At 39.0% G+C, this 20,009-nt stretch overlaps 1 protein-coding gene across 2 annotated transcripts in view; it reads right to left on the bottom strand.

Moving 5' to 3' along the window:
* ranbp10 (RAN binding protein 10) overlaps positions 1–20,009 on the bottom strand; it is a 158,577-nt gene that overhangs the window by 22,008 nt on the left and 116,560 nt on the right. For both annotated transcript variants that reach the window (XM_072279498.1, XM_072279499.1), the window contains exon 5: positions 775–797. In XM_072279498.1, the coding sequence (XP_072135599.1) occupies positions 775–797 (23 nt within the window). The remainder of the gene's footprint in view (positions 1–774; positions 798–20,009) is intronic.

Raw genomic sequence — 20,009 nt, 5'->3', positions numbered from 1 at the left:
TTACGATACAATTAGTCTCTATACTTGTTAAGAATGTTGAGGCAGAACGAAAAGAATTTCAAACAGGGCTTCAGCTCATGATTTCCAATGAACTTTGCTAAAAAGTAAATTACTAAAATGTTGTTTAAGGACAGCACTAACTCAACTATAACACTGGTATTAGATCCAACTACAGTACTCCAGTATTAGTTGCAGTTGCAAAGCAATGTTACAGGATGCAAATTCTTTGAGGACAGTGAATTTTAAAATAGTTAGCCTAGACCTGTGTACAATTCACTAACATCATGGAATACTGGATAATCTTGGCATGATAGTGCAATGCCATACATTATATAAACAAGGGAATGTGATGACTAAAGTTGCCAATTAAAGACATACAAACCCATATTAGTCTTTAAATGACACCTCCATTTTACAATAAAGAAAAATTACCATAGCAAATACTAATAAAATGAAAGCCCATTAAGAAATTTTAACAGTTGCCTGAACTAAATGTTTAGCAGCAAGATATTTCTCCCTTTATGCTTTTTGCAATATCACTATGGGGCAGGAATAAAAGCTAAAATTAAAAATACATGAAGTACTGTTTTTATTTCCAAGCAGTAAAGAATTGCACCTTGTGGTTAAAGCAGCATAACCCAAATCAATATGTTATATTTGGATTTTAAGACTGAAAAACAATCAGTTCATTCCATAACAATTGGCTCTGATTTTTAGAGGAATTTATTTTGATAAAAGCTTTCAAGAGCATATTGAAAGCCACGAAATACTTACAGGAAGGTCTGTAAATGCTATTCCTGCAAAAAAAAAGACAAGATATATTAGTAATTATTCAACAAATGCAATATGATGACTAAAACAAAGATCAGGGTGATCAGATTTTTGGGTTTAGAAAGCTCTTTTCAGTTTGAACAAACCAAGTTGTTCTTGGCACTTTAGTGTGTGTGAATTGCCAGGGTACAAACTCTGCCAGGGCTATTCATCAATGTCAATGGTACACAATCCTTGTTTGATATCGTTCATGTAAAATTCTACTCTGCTTATGAGACCTATGAAAGATCGAAACTGATCTTAATCAAAAAGTTCAGGCCTGCTTCCAGCATTAGTTAAAAAGTACCACCCATCTTGATGGATACAAGATCTAATCTTTCTCCTTATTGGTAACCGTTTTTTAATAAACTTCTATTCTTACCTATTGAGCCTCCAACTCCCTTCCTCCCCTCCCACTGTGATCTCAGTGCTGTTCTGAATACTTACCTACCTCATCCATCCATTTATTCACCTAATCAAAACACTTTTGTCCTGATCTAACCCACATCATCTGCTTGCTTTGACCCTCCTTTTCTCATACTTATCACTGAACTGATCATTCCAATAATGCTGCACCAACATATTTTGCTGAAAGATTAGAAGCCACCAAGGGAAAGTATACATGTTGCAGTTAGGTTGCAATAAAATACTAGGGAGTAATCCAATCCCATAAAACACAATGGGCCAGTTTTGGCTTGTGGGTCTAAGGTTCTGCATGCAGTATTTACTACTATTGTTTTTGAGAACTCTGTCACAAGGTGGCACTCTTGATCAATACTCAACAGATCTTACAATAAAATCCAATCTCAACAACTGTCAGAGGCCTTTTTCAAAAGGTAGGGAGGACCGGTCTCTACATTTAATATGTGCACTTCAACAAAATCTAACTCTACTTGTGCTAGCTGTCAAAAAATTCTTAGGAGCTTATCCTAAAGATATTATGGTAATGTTACTCAAACAAAACCATATACCAAAGGGAAGTTCACCCTCCTACTTGTATGCAAGTCAATCCTAATGCATTGGACAGGATACAACAATATCATGAATAACATTCTGAACTTCCTGAATGACAAACATGTAAGTCTACAGTCTAAATGTGTAATGTCATCTCATGTTGCTGTTACTCTGGAGTGGCCACCAAATCAATGGTGTCGAGGGAGGTACTAAACAGCTTCCCTTTAAAAGAGCGCCGCCTTCTTTTCAGTCTGCGAACAGGATTCATAACAAAATAGGTTAGAAGATTATGTATGTATGTATGTTTATTCTATATTTGCACTATTTGACACTAATGTTCTGTCCCTTACAGTTTAGAAATAATTACAAAAACAATGATTCATGAGAAATCAATATATCACTAGATTATTCTTATATCTTCACATATTCCACAATATGATGCATACAAGGTGGTCCGAGAAACAACAGAAAATGGTCAAAGAACTCAGCAGATCAAACGGTTTCTACAAAAGCATAGTTAATGTCTTGGGTCAAAGAATTTCGCAAGTCAGTGAATTGAAAACATAACTTTATATCTCTTTCCACAGATGTAATTGACCTACTCTGTGCTTCAAGTATTTGCTGCACCTGAATTTTTAAAATTTTACTGAAGATGATCATTTGGCTCATCATGCCAGAGCCTAAGGTGCAGAGTCCAGATAAAGATACATACATTCAGTGGAAGCCTAATCAGTAATTCAAAGTGATACAGCATAACTTTATTTGTTTTCTTATGTACAGACCAATTATAAAACTAAGGATTCCACATACTTCTTTAGCAGGCTTTTCATAAAGACTGGCAAATTTCAAATGCACATGGCTAGAAAATTTTAAAATACGTTAGGAGTGTAGAGGAAAAAGTGGATTATTTTCATTGTCTCCTCATTTTATTAAGCTTTCTGTTACCCCATTATACTGAAATATTGATAGGGATATACAGGATATAACTGAGGTTTTTTTTGGGAGGTAACTGAATAAACTGGTGATGACTAAAGCAATGTACAGTTGCAAGAAAAAGTTTGTGAATCCTTTGCAATTACCAGATTACTCATAAAATGTGGTCTGATCTTCATCTAAGTCACAATCACAGTAGACAAACACAATCTGCCTAAACTAATAACACACTGTCAATACTGAATACACCATTTAAACAATCACAGTCTAAGTTCAAAAAACTAAGTGAACCTCTGGGGTAATGCCTTCTACAAAAGCTATTTGGAGTCAAGCGTTTCAATCAAGGAGATGAGATTGGAGGTGTAGGTTATGGAGGTGCCCTGCCCTATAAAATAGACACACAAAGTCAGGTTACTGATAGAGCCTGCTCTTCTCAAGAAGAATATGTTTATGTACACCACACCGCAATCAAACCAACTTTCAAAGGACATTAGAATAATTTCACAGATGCATGAAACTAGAAAAGGCTACAAAAGCATTTCTAAAGACCATTACTGTAAGAGAAATTGTCTACAAATGGAGGAAATTCAGTATTGTTGTTACTTTCCCTATGAATGGGTGTCCTGCATAGATCACACCACCAGCACAATGTGCAATGTTGAAGGAAGTGTAAAAGAAGCCAAGAATAACAGCAAAAGACCTGCAGAAATCTCTAGAACTTGCTAAAAGTCTCTGAACATGTGTCCACTATAAGAAAAAACACTGAAGAAAAATGGAGTTCATGAAACCACTGCTCTCCAAAAAAAACATAGCTGCAACCTCAAGTTTGCAAAAGACCACCTGGATGTTCCATAATGCTTCTGTGACAATGTTCGGTGGACAGATGAGACAAAAGTTGAACTTTTTGGCAGAAATGCACACCACTATGTTTGGAGCGAAAAGGGCACCGCATACCAACATCAAAACCTCATCCCAACTGTGAAGTGTGGTGGAAGGATCATCATGGTTTGGAGCTGCTTTGCTGCCTCAGGGCCTGGACAGCTTGCAATTGTTAAGGGAACGAAGAATTCAAAACTGTTTCAAGATATTTTGCAGGAGAATTCAGGGCAGTGGTCTATCACCTGAAACTTAATAAAAGTTGGATGATGAAACAAGACAATGACCTGAAACATAAGTAAATCAACAACAGAATGGTTTAAAAAGAAAAAGTTCGTGTTTTGGATTGGCCAAGTCAGAGTCCAGACCTTAGCCCAAATAAAATGCTGTGGCATGATCTGAAGAGGGCTGTTCATGCAAGATATCCCAGAAATACTGATGAACTGAAATTGTTTTGGATGGAGGAATGGTCTAAAGTTCCTCCCAGCTGTTGTGCAAGTCTTATCTACAGATACAGGATACCTTTCGCGGAGGTTATTGCTGCTAAAGGAGATTCTACCAGTTATTAAATACAAAGGTTGACATACAAGGGTGAACTGTGAATAATTAAACGATGTGTTCAATAAAGACATGCAGCGTAAACTTGTTTTTGTGTTATTAGTTTAGGCAGATTGTGTTTGTCTATTATTGTGACTTAGATGAAGATCAGACCACATTTTATGAGTAATTAATGAAGAAAACCAGGTCATTGCAAAGGGTTCACAAACTTTTTCTTGCAACTGTACCTCTGGAACTTAAGCTGCTGTAAAACACAACAGCAAGTTCTGCCTATCTTCACACATGGAGATTAAAAGGTCATATGGCACTAATCTTAAGAGCAGCTTGTTCTCTAGTAGCCAATCAATATTTCTCACGCTGCTATTGCCATCAAAATTAGTAATGCCTTTTCATTTTATTTACAATTTGTGTAAACTAATGAAACAGCTGTTACATTTGTTTATATGATGGTAACTGCACTTAATGCTTTGAAATATACAGTAAGACACCATATAAAATCCTTCACTTTTTTACATATGTGAGTTTGACATGATAAACACAGGCAAAAAAAGTATTAAATGCTTTTCTTGCAATGGGGCATTCAGGTGTTTATTCAATTGTCCTTAAAATTCTAAAATCAGTTAAATACACTCAAAAATAACTAAACATGTATGAGTGAAACATTGACTCCTTAATTTAGATATAACTGAGCACTAGTCAGTTGTCATCTGTCTGCATTATTGCTAAAAGGTTTATCAGACAACTTGTTGTATATTCAAAATGGAAAAAGTAATCTAAATCAGCTGTCATGAGGGGACAGATAACCAAGCAACCATAAAAATCAGTTTAGGTAAACAGACAATCATAACCAGAATAGGCTGATATCATGAGAAATGTGCCCTGTTACTGAAGGTTACTAAAGATTTTGCATACGATCATGCACCAAAGTGGCTGGGTAAACAACTTATTCCCACAGCCGACACCAGCAGTCATTCAGTTGCTATGAAAAACTCTGTTGTATAAGATCAGCTATTCATTCCTTAAATAGTCGTTGTACTTTATGTCTATAAATGCCCTCATGATAACTTAGAAATCGTGCCCAGGAAGATCACTCAACTGCAACCCATTTAACTGACCTACTGAATTGAAATGCAGAAGATCAACCACAGCAGAGTTGTGAAGGATCGCTGGTTTATTGCATATAACAACACAGACTTGCTAGGTTAACAAGCTGCAATAATTAGCACTGATTATTAAGTATTCTTAATACTTGTGTATTTAGTATATTTTTTCAAGTTCACAAATATTCAAAAATGGAATAGAATACAAGCACGTTCCAGCCAAGATTTTGTATCCTTTATCATTTTATCTCCTGTGTATTTTCAAGGTTAATTTGTTCATGTAGATTATGGGCCCACTGTAAACAGCTCCCTATCTAACTTTCCTTCTGAATGCAATAATTATCTTATTAACTTATATATTCTTGACCTCCTTCAGTGCCAGTTGTCTCTCTTTTGACAACAGCGTCATCAAGCTACTGCTTATAAAATTCAAGTGACACAAAAGAAAATTATTGCCACTTGGAATGTAAGAACCTTATATCAAGCAGGAAGATTGGACAATGTGATAAATGAAATGGAAAGACTAAACATTTACATCATGGGAATTAGCGAAGTTCGTTGGATAGATGCTGGAACATGTCAGAATAGAAATAAAATGTTAATTTATTCTTGTGGAACATCCCATACTAATGGAGTAGGAATTCTTATGGATGAAAACAAGGCAAAAAGTGTTTTAGGACATTGGGGAATATCAGAAAGAGTGCTCCTTGTTAGATTCACAAGACAACCATTTGATTTAGCAATTACACAGGTATATGCACTAACAACAGATGGAACAGATGGAATAAATTCTCTGAAGAACTTGAACAAGCAAAGAATGGATGCAAATCTCAAGATATTGTTACTGTCATGGGAGATCTAAATGCCTAAAGTAGGACAAGGTGCTGATGGAAATACCATTGGAAAATTTGGACTAAGGGAAAGAAATGAAAGAGGTGAGAAATGGGTAGAATGGTGCAAGATGAATAATCAGGTCATTATGAATACCTACTTTAAAAACCATCCAAGATGCTTGTGGACCTGGAAAAGTCCAGGTGATAACACTAGAAATTAAATTGACTTTATTACTGTAAACCAAAGGCTTAGAAACTCAGTGACTCAATGCAAAACGTATCCAGGTGCAGACTGGAATAGTGACTGTAACCCAGTAGTATGTCATGTAAAAGTAAAACTTAAAAAACTAAAGAAGCAAAATCATGAACAATCCCTTGATCACTTGCAATTAATTAAAGAAGAAAACTTAAGACAAAAATTTACAATTGAAATAAGGAACAGATTTCAAAGTCTAGAAATAGAATCTGTTGAAGACGATAGCAGTCATATAGAAATGAAATTTAACTCTCTAAAGGATGCCTTGGTAGAATCAGCAAAGTCAGTGATTCCTAAAAAAGAAAAAAGCACAAAGAATAAATGGATGACAGATGAAATCAAAAATCTAATGGAAGAAAGGAGACGGAAGAAAGCAAATCTTATAGAATATAAGTCCTTAGATAAAAAAGTTAAAAGCTTATGTCAAAAAGCCAAAGAAGAATGGTTAAACAAGGAATCTGAGCAAATAGAAAGAATCCCTATTACTGATCCAAAAAGGTTACATCAACAAATCAAGAATATCACTGGTAAAAAGCTCCTCTGTTCTTCAGGCGGATGTTTTATAAGCAAAGGATGGTACCATTATCATGGAAAAAGATGAGATTATGAACAGATGGACTGAGTATATTCAGGAATTGTTTGAAGATGATCGAGTCGAAACCAGAAATTAAGAAAACCATTGAAGGTCCAAGTATTATAAAATCTGAAGTTCATAATGCAATAAATAAGATGAAGAAAGGAAAGGTAGCAGGTCCTGATGAATTAGTAACAGCACAAATCATTACCCTTGAAGATTATGGAATTGAAAAACTTACTGATTTAATCAATGACATTTATGAGACTGGAATAATACCAGAAGAGATGAAAAAATCAGTATTTATCACTCTTCCTAAGAAACCTGGAGCAATAAAATGTGAATTACATAGGACCATAAGTTTAATAAGTCATATCACCAAGATACTTCTAAGAATTTTGATGACAAGAGCTAAAAGATACAAGCTGAAATACATAAAGAACAATGTGGTTTTGTGAAAGACAAAGGTACAAGAAACGCAATATTGATGTTAAGGATACTATCAGAACAAGCTATTCAAGTGCAAAAAGATTTGTTTGTTTGTTTTATCAACTACACAAAAGCATTTGATAAAGTGAAGCACAATAAGTTACTTGAAATATTACAGAAAACTCTAGGTCTAGATTCGAAAGACCTCCGCCTAATCAGAAATCTGTACTGGGAACAAACTGCCTCTGTAAGAATAGATGGAGAAGTGAGTCAGTTTATGAAAATCAAGAGAGGTGTTAGACAAGGGTGTGTTTTCTCCTCTGATTTATTTAATATGTACAATGAAACAATATTACAAAAAATAACAGACATCTTGGGAATCAAAGTTGGCGGTGAAAACATCAATAGTTTCAGATATGCGGATGACACTGTGTTAATTGCAAATACGGAGGAAGAACTACAAAACTTAATTGATATAATTGCTGAAGAAAGTGCAAAAATGGGTCTATCTATCAACTGCAAAAAGACAGAATGTATGGTGATATCCAAAAAGAAGGAGAATCCTATCTGCAGGCTGAGAATAAACGGGGAAGACATAAAACAAGTACAGAACTTTTGCCACTTAGGAAGCTGGGTGACATCAGATGGCTGGTGTGACTTGGACATCAAAAGAAGCCTAGGGATGGCAAAAGACACCTTTACGAGAATGAAGAGTATACTGACCAATACTAAACTAGGCATGACAACCTGCCTCAGAGTACTGAAATGTTATGTTTATCCAGTTATGTTATATGGCTCTGAATGTTGGACAATATCTAGTAACATGAGGAAATGAATTGTAGCAGCAGAGATGTGGTTTTTGAGGAGGATGCAAAGAATATCATGGATGAAACGAACATCTAATGAGGATGTCATGAACAGAGCGAACACAAAAAGAAATAATGTATGAGATCATGAAAAGGCAACGTAACTTTATAGGACATGTGATTAGGAAAGAGAAGTTAGAATGCATGGTAATTATGGGAAAGATTGACAAGAAGAAAGCAAGAGGAAGACAAAGACAAATGATGATGGAGACAGCAGCCAGAGAACTGGAAATGAATACCAATGAATTGATCCACTTGACCCGAAACAGAGTGTGTGGGCCATGGCAGTCAAAGCTCAAACTGGGCATGGCACCTGATGATGATGATGATGATGACTAGGAGAGCAGAAATTTTCATCAATGAAATATTTGGACACCAGAAGCCAGAATCTTGGTTCCTGGCATAAGCTCATGACTGAATCAGCTTTTTTTTTCTGGTAACCGTCTGCCACTGTACAAAATCATTTGCAATCTTACTGTCTGGTTGCTTCAAAGCTAAGCTTGTAACTGCCATCCTTCCTGGCCTGACCTTCTCCTTTATCAGGATATTACAGAATCGTATTACTATAGGATTCCTCCTCAGTTGTTGGGTATGTCCCAAATTATGGTGTTTCCTTTCTAAATTTCTGCATATTTTTAGGCTCTATTCTCTTTTAACTTTCTTTTAAGAACTCATTTCTCTTAACATGTTCAATGTACTATTATTGCTAGGTAGTAGGTAAAATTTAGTGCAGATGATAAAAAATGAACATGGGAAGGAAAATAAGTAAACTATGCATGTTAACAACAGGAATTCTGCAGATGCTGAAAATTCAAGCAACACATCAAAGTTGCTGGTGAACGCAGCAGGCCAGGCAGCATCTCTAGGAAGAGGTGCAGTCGACGTTTCAGGCCGAGACCCTTCGTCAGGACTAATCAGTTAGTCCTGACGAAGGGTCTCGGCCTGAAACGTCGACTGCACCTCTTCCTAGAGATGCTGCCTGGCCTGCTGCGTTCACCAGCAACTTTGATGTGTGAAACTATGCATGTTCTCTGAGTGCTGAAACAGCTTGTGAGCTTGTGGAGACACAGTGCACAAGGTGTTCAGTCACTGTGGAGAGGCAAGCAATGAAAAAGCAACCTTGGTCAGCGGAAATTGTAATCGAATTTGAGGATGTTCTTGTCATATTTAAGTATGAATACTGTGTCCCTTTCTGGTTGCTGAGGTACAGATAAGACAATGAAGTATTACAGGGAAGTGGCACACAGCTGAATCATATTTGACAACCTTGCAAACTTGCAGATTTCTAGTTTGGAAAGGATGTGTCTGAAGGAATCTTACTGACATTCACAAGAAAGTTAAAAGTATGTAAAACTAAATGGAATTATATTTTAAATTAATTTGGCTCTAATTCTAACCAATAAAAAGTAAAGTTAAAGCCACCAGGAACTTTTGCTGAGAAAAGTTTTGTTTACATAGTTCACTTGCATTTTTACTCTTAATTTTATACGAAGGGTAAAACAGAAATCAACCCAAGACAACATTGCAAAGATACTTTAAAATAGTTCCAGCTTTTCTCAGTCAAAGTGTGTTGAAGCAGCAACAATCCTGCAATAACGAGGAGACCATTCAGTATGCTTTGCTTTAAAATGTCTATACATCGTCCACATTTCACGAGAAGTCCAGTGCTTCTAATGAGGTTGTCATGTACTGCTGGGTTTGACTGTTGGTTCTGTCTCCTGCTCGTATTCAATTCGTACAAATGGTTGCTCCTTTAGGATAGAACCTTGCACTGGGTGTCTTGCCCTTTATAGGTTTCTACCTCCCTTTCCTGCTCAACTGGAATGCTCCAATCCCTCCTTATCTTCACTGTGTTCTAGTTTATCCATGGCTTGAATATCACTCAGGTTACTCTTGATATTCCTTTCCATGGATGTTGCCTGACCTGCTGTGTTCCTCCTGCACTTTAAGTGTGTTGCTCTGGATTTCCAGCATCTGCAGAATCTCTTATGTTTAGGGTAGAATTATCCCTGGGGGTGGCTGGATGGGATTCGCAGGTTACTACTTGAAATGAGGGAAAAGTTTGCTGAATTTTAGTATGCCATTTGATAAGGTTCCCTATGGAAGATTCATTCAGAAAGTCAGGAAGCATGGGATCCAGGGAATCTTGGCGTGTCGATACAGAATAAGTTTGCCCATAGAAGGCAGAGAGTGGTTGTGGATGCATCATATTCTGCCCAGAGGTCATTAATCATTGGTGTTCTGGGACCCCTGCTCTTTGTGATTCTTATAAATGATTTGGATGAGGAAGTGGAGGGGTGGATTAGTAAATTTGCAAGTGATATGAAGGCTGCTGGAGCTGTGGATATCATAGAAGGCTGTCAGAGGTTATAACTGGACATTGACAGGATGCAGACCTGGGCTGAGAAGTGGCAGATGGAGTTCAACTTGGAACAGTGTGAAGAGATTCTCTTTGGAAGGTTGCATTTGTAGGCAGAATACAGGGTTAATGGCAGAATTCTTAGCAGTATGGAGAAACAAAGGAATCTTGAGGTCTATGTCCACAGATCCCTCAAGGTTGCTGTGCAAGTTGATAGGGTTTTTACAGACGCATACATTCGTCAAGGGATTGAGCAGCAAGGTAATGTTGCAACTCTAAAAAATCCTGGTTAAACCACACTTGGAGTATTACATTTACTCCTGGTCTCTTGATTATAGGAAAGTTGTGGGAGGTTCAAAGAGGGTGCAGAAGAGATTTACCAGGATACTGCCTAGCTTAAAGTGCATGTCTTATGAGGACAGGTTGAATAACCTAGGGCTTTTCTCTCTGGAGCGAAGAAGGATGAGAGGTGATTTGATAGAGGTGTACAAGATGGTAAGAGATTGAGTGTATAGGTAGAGACATTTTCCCAGGGCTGAAATGGCCAATACAATGGAGGTTAATTTTAAAGTGATTAGAGGAGAGTGGGGGCGGGGGGAGAAATGTCAGAGGTATGTTTTTAACACAGACCTCCATTGAGGAGTGGCTCTAGGTTACATTTTCAGAGAATTAGGGGTCAGGTCAGAGTTTAGGGACGGGGTGTGAGGGCTGGAAAATAAGCCTCTGCTCCACATTCAAAGGCCAGCAAGCGAGGGCATGGTTGGATGTTGGGCCCACAGACCAGCAAGGATGTTCAGGGTTTTGTCATCAGTGAGACCTCAGTTTGAGGCCTAGTTTTTGAGGTCCAGTTATTGGTGAGTCTGGCATGTGAAGTTTGGAGTTCGGGCCCTTATCCAGGGTCCACATCATCTGAGAGTCATGGATTGATTGGAGACCCAGATTGAAGTCCAAAGGTCAACTGGAGGTTCTGATTGAAGCTTGATCGGAAGTCCAAAAGTTGAGGCCCTATGGCTGAAACATGGGTCTGCGAATCTCTCTGAGTCCACCAGGGAAGTCGGGCCCCGTTATCTGGAGTAAGAAGAAGGTGGCCTATCCTGGAGTTACAGGATGGTGAACGTGTATGGGTGGGAGGGCAGGGAAGAACAGGGCTCATTTCACTGTTTCGCATTGTTGCTTGGTATGTTCTGTTTTGTTGTGCTCTTGTGTTGTTCTTCCGTGCATGGTGGACATGCTGCGTTCGCACCAGAATGTGTGGTGACACTTGCAGGCTGCCCCAGCACATCCTTGGGCGTGTTGCTTGTTAAGGCAAACGGCCACATTTCATTGTGTTTCAATGTACATGTGATAAATAGATCTGAATCTGAATGGAACATGTTGCCGGAGTGGTGGTAGAGCCAGATACATCTGGGGCATTTAAGAAACTCTTAAATAGGCAGATGGATGATAAAGAAAATAGGGGGCTATGTGGCAAGGAAGTGTTGATTGATCTTAAAGTAAGTTAAACCATCGTGGTCCAAAGGGCCAGTACTGTGCTGTAATGTTTTATGTTTGATGTCCCCTGCTTCAGTTGTTCCAGTAGTACCCTCTTGATGCATCATCTAGTTAAATTGTGATCAGAGACTTTTTCTCTGTTCACTTTGCTTGGCGTTCAAACTTCTTGCTTGAAGGCACCAGCTTCTTTTGCATCGAGTCAGCTTGCAGATACAGATCAAATACTGGGTTGTCTTGGCGCCCAATGAACTGAGGGCAGTAGGTAAGGTTATCTTCAATCTGCTCCAGAGCTTTTTAATTTTTACTCAGCTTCATCTGCTCCCACATTGGAGCTGGAAAGGTTGCTTGTTCTATTGTCTTCATGTCCAGAAAATATTGACCTTTCACTTCCCTGACAGTTGTGTTCTGACTATTGGCCAGAGGACGGGATGAACAGAGAGCTGTAATATTGTACTTGTGGATGTGAAGCACCTAGAATCCTGCTGAATAATGAAATTAAAGATTGCCATGGGGCGATGAATTAAAATTATACAAATTTCTCCTCTGCTGTAAATGACATTTTTGCTGTTTGCTAAAATACTGTTTTCCAGTCACCAGGTGGGGCTATGCAAAAGCTGCTGTGTAATGTTTAGTAGTTGTTTGGATAATGTACAGTATGTTTAATGGCTGGAATAAGTACAATGATAATAGAATTTCAACAAAAAAAGAACTTTAACTTCAACAAAAAGCATCAAATCCTTTAAAAGAAAACCAAAACTACGTTATGCTGAATTGCTGATTCATACTTTAGGAAGCCAGTGATGAGCCTGTTTAAACAACATTGCATCTTTCTAGCAGTCTAAGAGAGGAACAAGAATAAGCTATTCAGCTCTCAAGCCTGTTTGTGATTAATTACATCACAATTAATTCTATTTACTATAGTTAAATAACCTTGAATGATGCAACACACATAAAATGCTGGAGGAACTAAGCAGGCCAGGGAGCCTCTATGGAAGAGTACTGTCGATGCTTCAGGCCACGACACTTCATCAGGACTGGAGAAAGATGAGAAATCAGAGGGAGAAGGTGGGGATGGGGTGAGGGGAGGAAAAAGTACAAAGTGGTAGGTGATAGGTGAAATGGGGGAGGGATGAAGTAAAGAGCTGGGAAGTTGACTGGTGAAAGAAATAAAGGGCTGGAGAAGGGAAATCTGATAGGAGAGGGTAAAGGACCATGAAAGGGAAGGGAGAGAAGCACCAGAGGGAGGTGATAGGCAAGTAAGGAGATTAGGTAAGAGAGGGAAATTGGAATGGGAAATTGTGAAGGGGGGGGGGGGGTAAGCAATTGCCAGAAGTTTGAAAAATCAATGTTCATGTCATCAGGTTGCAGGCTACCCAGATGGAATACAAGGGGTTGCTCCTCCAACCTGAGTGTGACTTCATCATGGCAGTAAAGGAGGCTATGGCCTCACATGTCAGAATGGGAAAGGGAAGTAGAACTGAAATGGGTGGACACCAGAATATCTCATTTTTTTGTGGTGGACGGAGTATAGGTGCTCAGTGAAGTGGTCTCCCTATCTATGTCAGACCTCACCAATATACAGGAGGCCACACTGGGAGTGCCAGACACAGTATATGACCTCAACATTCTCACAGGTGAAGTGTCATCTCACCTGGATAGACTGTTTGGGCCCTGAATAGTAGTGAGGAAGGAGGTGAAGGGGCAGGTGTGGAACTTGTTCCGCTTGCAAGGATAAGTACCAGCAGGAGGGAGATCAGTGGGGAGGAACGAATCGACAAGGGATTTGCAGAGGGAGCAATCCCTGCAGAAAGCGGAAAGTTGGGGCGGGCGGGCAGGCGGGCAGGCCGGGGGGGGGGGTAAGGGAGGGGAAGATGTGCTTGGTGGTGAGATCCTGTTGGAGATGGCAGAAATTATGAATTATGTGCTGGATGCAGAGGCTGGTGGGGTGGTAGGTGAGAACAAGAGGAACCCTATCCCTGGTGGTGTGGCGGGTGGATGTCAGATCCTCCTTCAGGTTTGATCCGGACTTCCAATCAAACTTCAAGCTTCACTATTGACCCAGGACTCAATGAGTAAGAATGAGCGCCCCAGCTCCATGATTGCCGATGATGGAACCTTGAAAGCTAAGTCTCACATTCCCGTCTCGTCAGGATGCCGCCATTTGTCTCTGAATAGAGAACAGAGGCTTGAACTCTGGCCTATCCTCCAATTCCCCTACATTTCTGTCTCTGAATCCTAACCTGACCCCTAACTCCCTTCTCCATCCCCAAAACCACCACAAAACCTAAAAGCTAAAAAAATACATTTCCATAGATGCTGTACGACCTGCTGAGTTCCTCCAGCATTTCATTTGCATGTCCTAAAAAAATAACTCAAGTCTGAACTGCAACCTCAACAGAGACCGCAGCTCAGCACCATTAACAAATATTCAAGAATTCTGTCTCAATGACTTTCTGGGGCAATTAATTTAAAAAGTAAGCCATTGAAAGAAGAAATTCCTCACCCCAATCCTAAATGGGCACCCCTTCAATCCGAGATTGTGATCTCTGGTCAAAGACTCTGCCATGAGGGGAAGAGTCTTCCCATCTTCACTCTGTGAAACCTGTTTCAAAAAGATTGCCTCATTCTTCTAAGCTCAACCAAATGCACAGCCAATCTATTTGATCCTCCTTTATACGTTCTCTGAACTGCTATGATAATACCTTTCTTTAAATAACCAAACCAAAATTATTCACAAACTCTGGATGTAGCCTCATTCGTCCCCTGTATAAGTATAGTAAGACCATTTTTTTATATTACAAATTCTTTTAAAAAAGTCAATAATCCATACCTGCTGTATCTGTATGCCGGTTTTGCATAAGATAGTGGAGGAGCTCAGCAGGCCAGGAAGCATCAATGGAAAAGAGTGAACAGTTGACGTTACAGGCCTAGTCCCTTCAACAGGACTTTCTGATGAAGGGTCTCGGCCTGAAATGTCAACTGCTTACTCTTTTCCATAGATGCTGCCTGGCCTGCTGAGTACCTCCAGCATCTTGTGTGTGTTGCTTGGATTTCTAGCAACTGCAGATTTTCTTGTGTTTGTGTTGGTTTTACATGTTTTGTGTGTGTAAAGATCCACAAATATACTTCTGCAGCGCAACTTCCTGCAGTCATTCATCTTTCAAGTAATCTGCTTTACCACTCTTCCTTCAAGTAGCAACTTCACACAGTGTCTCATTATGCCACATTTTCTATCTTTTTGGCCAGTCACACAATTTCTCTCTCCACTTTCTTTTTATACTTCTCACAACTTGCCTTCCTACCTATTGTAAAGAACGGGGCCCTTTTAGTCCACATTGTCTAACAATGATGCCTATCAACACTAATCCCATTTGCCATCTTAGACCAGCATCCCACTGTACCTTTCCTATCCATATACATCCTAAAATGCCTTTTAAATGTTGTAATTGTATCCACCTCTTCTGCCAGGCTGTTCTGGGTATTCACCAACTTCCCTGTAAATTTGGGAAGAGTTGAACTATAGGTATGAGTTGTTCTGTGTCAAAAGCTCAGAGTAATACACACCTTTTAAAAAAGTTTCTCAATTTATTGATTTTATAGACTGGAAAAATTTGTTCTTGCAAACATCTGTGGTTGGTAATTCCAGACCAAATACTATCCACTTAAGCGATACACAAGCACTTGAACACTGCGACACGTTTCCATACACAACGAAACATTTGATACATGATTGTAAACACGATAAACCTGCAGATGCTGGAAATTCAAGCAACACACATAAAAGTTGCTGGTGAACGCAGCAGGCCAGGCAGCATCTATAGGGAGAGGTACAGTCGACGTTTCAGGCCAAGACCCTTCGTCAGGACTAACTGAAAGACACAAGCTCTTTTAGTTAGTCCTGACAAAGGGTCTTGGCCCGAAATGTCGACTGTACCTCTTCCTATAGATGCTGCCTGGCCTGCTGCGTTCACCAGCAACTTTTACGTGTGTTGCTTGATACATAATTGTTACCATTTGAAGAAGAGCAGGTCATTAAACCTCTCAAGTATGTTCTGATTTTCAATAATTCTGCATCATTTTAAAATTTCACTTCAATACATTTGCTTCCTTCTTATCCATACAAACACCATGAACTCGTATTGTGCATAGTAACTGTCAGTTTGGCATCTTGCCAAACCTCTTTTGAAAAACCAAATATATTACACCTACTGGGTCACCTCAGTCTACTCTGATTGATACTTCGTCAGAGAGTTTCAATACATAGGCTATGAAACCTTGCTGACTTCACTTAATTAAATTATGACTTTCCAAATGGTTTGCTATTACCACCTACAAAAATGATTCTCATATTTTTCTAATCAAACATTTTGTTAACCAGCCTCTAATTACCCACTTTTTATCTTGCACTCATTTTGAACAAGGATACTACATCGGCAGTTTACTCCTCCAAGGATGCAACCCATCAGGTCCTGCAGCCTTATTGGTCTTTAGCGCTGTTAATTTGCCCAGAACTAATTCCCTAGTGATGGTGATGATATTTCATTCATCCTCCATGTTATTTAAAATATAAGTGGAGTGTGTTTCCTATCATCTACTGTAAAAACTGATGCAAGATGTCTGCTATTTTCTTGTTCCCTAGCCTCATTCTCTAAATGACCCTTTTTAAAAGACTTAAAGAAGTTTTTTATTGTCAACTTTCTGTTGATTTCTCACTAGTTTGCTCTCTGCTGGATTCTGAATTACAAAATCAGGTTTATTATCACTGATACGTATCATGAAATTTGTTTTGTGGCAGCAGGACAGTGCAAAACATGAAAATAGTAACATAAAATAAAGTGCAAAAGAGGAATAATGAGGTTCATGGATCATTCAGAAATCTGACAGTGGAAGGAAAGAAACTCTTTCTAAAACTTTGAATGTAGGTCTTTAGGCTTCTATAACTCCTTCCCAATGGTTAATAATGACAAGAGGTCATGTGGTGTTGACTTTTGATACACTGCCTCCTGATGATACCATCAAAAAAGGAAGGGGGAGTGAGGGGGATGTTGTACTTGTGATGGAGCTGGCTGAGTCCATGACCCTCTGCAGCCCCTTTCGAACCTGTGCACTGGCGCCTCCACACCAGGTGGTGGTTCAACATTCAGAATGGTCTTCACCGTACATCTGTATAAATCTGCAAGTCATTGGTAACATACCAAATCGCCTCAAAGTCTCTATGATTGTATTGATATAATAGGCCCAGAATAGATCCTCTGAGGTACTGATGCTAGGAAACCTGAAGCTGTTAACACTTTCCACTGCTGATCCTCTTTACGGACTGGTGTGTGTTATCCTGGCTTCCCTTTCCTGAAGATCACAATAAATTCCTTGGTCTTGCTGATGTTGAGTGCAAGATGGTTGTTGTGACACCATTCAACTAGCCGATCTATGTCACTCCTGTATGCTTCTTTTGGGCCTACAGCTAACCTTTCCCACCTTACAATCTGATAGTCTCTTTACTTTCCTTGAATAGCCATAGTAGGATATTCTTTACTTCTTTTGGAATTACAGGTTGACCTTCACTAATCCGGCACTTTGGGACCTGAGGAGTGCTGGATTAGTGAAAATGCCGAATTACAGAAGGATCACATTAATCAATAGCCAACCGCCTCATCATACCTTTCAAATATCATGTAAATCAGTACAAGTTAGATAATTATGAAACAGAAATACTAAATGAGTAGCAAGTGAAATTTTAATAAAGTAATATACAGTACAGGAACATTTAAAATAAAGGGTACAGGTAAATGTACAGGGATTAACTTATACAGAGAAGTTGAGTACTTCCGCTTCTAAAGTGAGACATTTAATATACCTTCGGGCGAAGTTACATGTCTGCAAGTGTGGGGTTGTCAGGATCATCAACATTTTCATCTTGAAAAATGAGTGAAGCATCAGGAACTGGTGTTGAAACTGGCACAACAGTTTCTTCAAAAACTGTTGATGTTGGTGGCAGCACATCTGGGTGAGCAGAAGTTGGTGGCACTGAATTTTGAAGTGTTAGCTCCCTTGTTACACTTTTTCTAGCAATTTTTTTGAATATATCTTCCAAAGTAAGCTGTTTCATATATTTTGGTCTCTCTCTGATTAGCTTATCCTGCAGCATATAAACACTCATTATTTCTTGCTCAGTTATAAAACATCGTTGCTTTAATCCTTTCAGCAATTTACTTGTCAATTTAAATAGCCTATCAATAGAAAGTCTCTCTGCTACAACCTCCTCATCTTCATCACTGCTTTCTCCTCCAATATCTTCCTGCTCTGGATGTACAACCATCTGCACAATTTCCAAGTCAGTATAATGATGAACAGTAGGCTCATTCTCATCTATGTTCATCCATTCTTCAACATTGTCATCATTGAATCTTGATGCAAGATCCTTGGCAGCAGGATTAGTTAGCTCTTGAGCAAAAGAAAGCAGTTCACGTATCATCTGTTTTCCCTTGGAAACACTAAAGCCTGTAAAGTCATTTCCAGTGTCTTCACCAGGTGCAGATTCAAACATTGAACCTGGTCATAATTTATGTCAACCATTCTTCAGTGTGGATGGCTCTACAGACCTCCAAGCATTAGCAGCACAGTAAATCATCTCTTCCATATTAAAATCCTTTATAAATTCCTTATACCCTGTTGGCGATTCTGCATCTGCTGTTGTTAAAGTGTTCTTCTCGGTGTACATCACCAATACAAAACAGTCTCATCAGCATTGTACACCTGCTTGGGGCTTAATTTTTCCATTGGAGAGTAACTTGGCGAACTCGTCAACAAACTCTGCTGCTGCTTCCTTGTCTGCTGAATGTTTTTCACTACACACTGCACGGAACTGTAAGCCCTGACGCTGCTTGCACCGATGAAGCCAGCCTTCACTATAGTCACACTCATAATCTAGTCCTAGTTCTTCATGAAACAGTTTTGCTTGTTCCTTCACCATATCTCCAGATAGTTCAAAACCTTCACTTACACGAAGATTAAACAACGTTATCAGCACTTTATCTAGTCCAAACTTCTTCCGTCTTTCACTTTTTCTTACGCATATCTGTTTCTTTGAGCCACTACCAGCAAAAAAAATGTATCCGTTTTTCTTCCTGTTTCTTTATATCGTTCACTGTGGAAGAGCCAATGTTGTGACACTCGCACAAGCTTTTCACCGAAACACCACTTATCTTTAATGGTTAACATGCGGTGTTTTCACTTCACAGCACGAGGTGCATTTCCCTTACTCAATGGGGCCATAATTGGGGCTAAAAAAGAGCCAATGATATTAATAAATGCAGGAAAACAAGCAGGAATCGTCTGTCTGTGCTTACAAGAGCGTGCCAACACACGAACAGATCTAGAGCAACCAAAACAATGCGCAGCAGATTGGTATGGTGGCCAGGGAAATTTGAAATTACTGTTGCGCGGAAAATTTGAAATCAGTGCCGGATTATCGAAGGAACCAGATTACAGGTAGTTAGATTAGTGAAGGTCGACTGATACTTCCTCCTGACTTGTAATGATGTTTCTGTAATGGCTATCAGATTATAACCATTTAACTCCACTTGTGCTGTTGTTTCCAATGCTATATACATATATATATACCAATTGATTAGTTTTGTCTTTTTACCAGCATTCATTCCTTTAACTTTTGGGACTTTTGTGGTTCTATTTACTTTTGTCCTTTCTGCCCCCTATTTCACTATTTTTCTGATTTCTATTACTTTCTATGTTTCCACCTTCTCCAACTTGCTGCCCAGTCTCTGGCAAACTAAATTTAAACCATCTCTAATACCACAAGCAAACACGCCCACAGGAATATCAATCCTATCCTTTGACTGCGTGTAAGCAGAAACCTAAACCCTACTCTCAAGATACACTCATCTTATATATTCTCCTGTGTCTACTCTTGCCAATGTTTGCACTGGAAGTAACCCTGAATTACTACTTTCAAG

Source organism: Mobula birostris, chromosome 15 (assembly GCF_030028105.1).
Source record: "Mobula birostris isolate sMobBir1 chromosome 15, sMobBir1.hap1, whole genome shotgun sequence".
In the NCBI taxonomy this organism is placed as follows: domain Eukaryota; kingdom Metazoa; phylum Chordata; class Chondrichthyes; order Myliobatiformes; family Myliobatidae; genus Mobula; species Mobula birostris.
The sequence above is the reverse complement of the archived record's forward strand: the minus strand, read 5'-3'. Positions and strand labels throughout refer to the sequence as shown.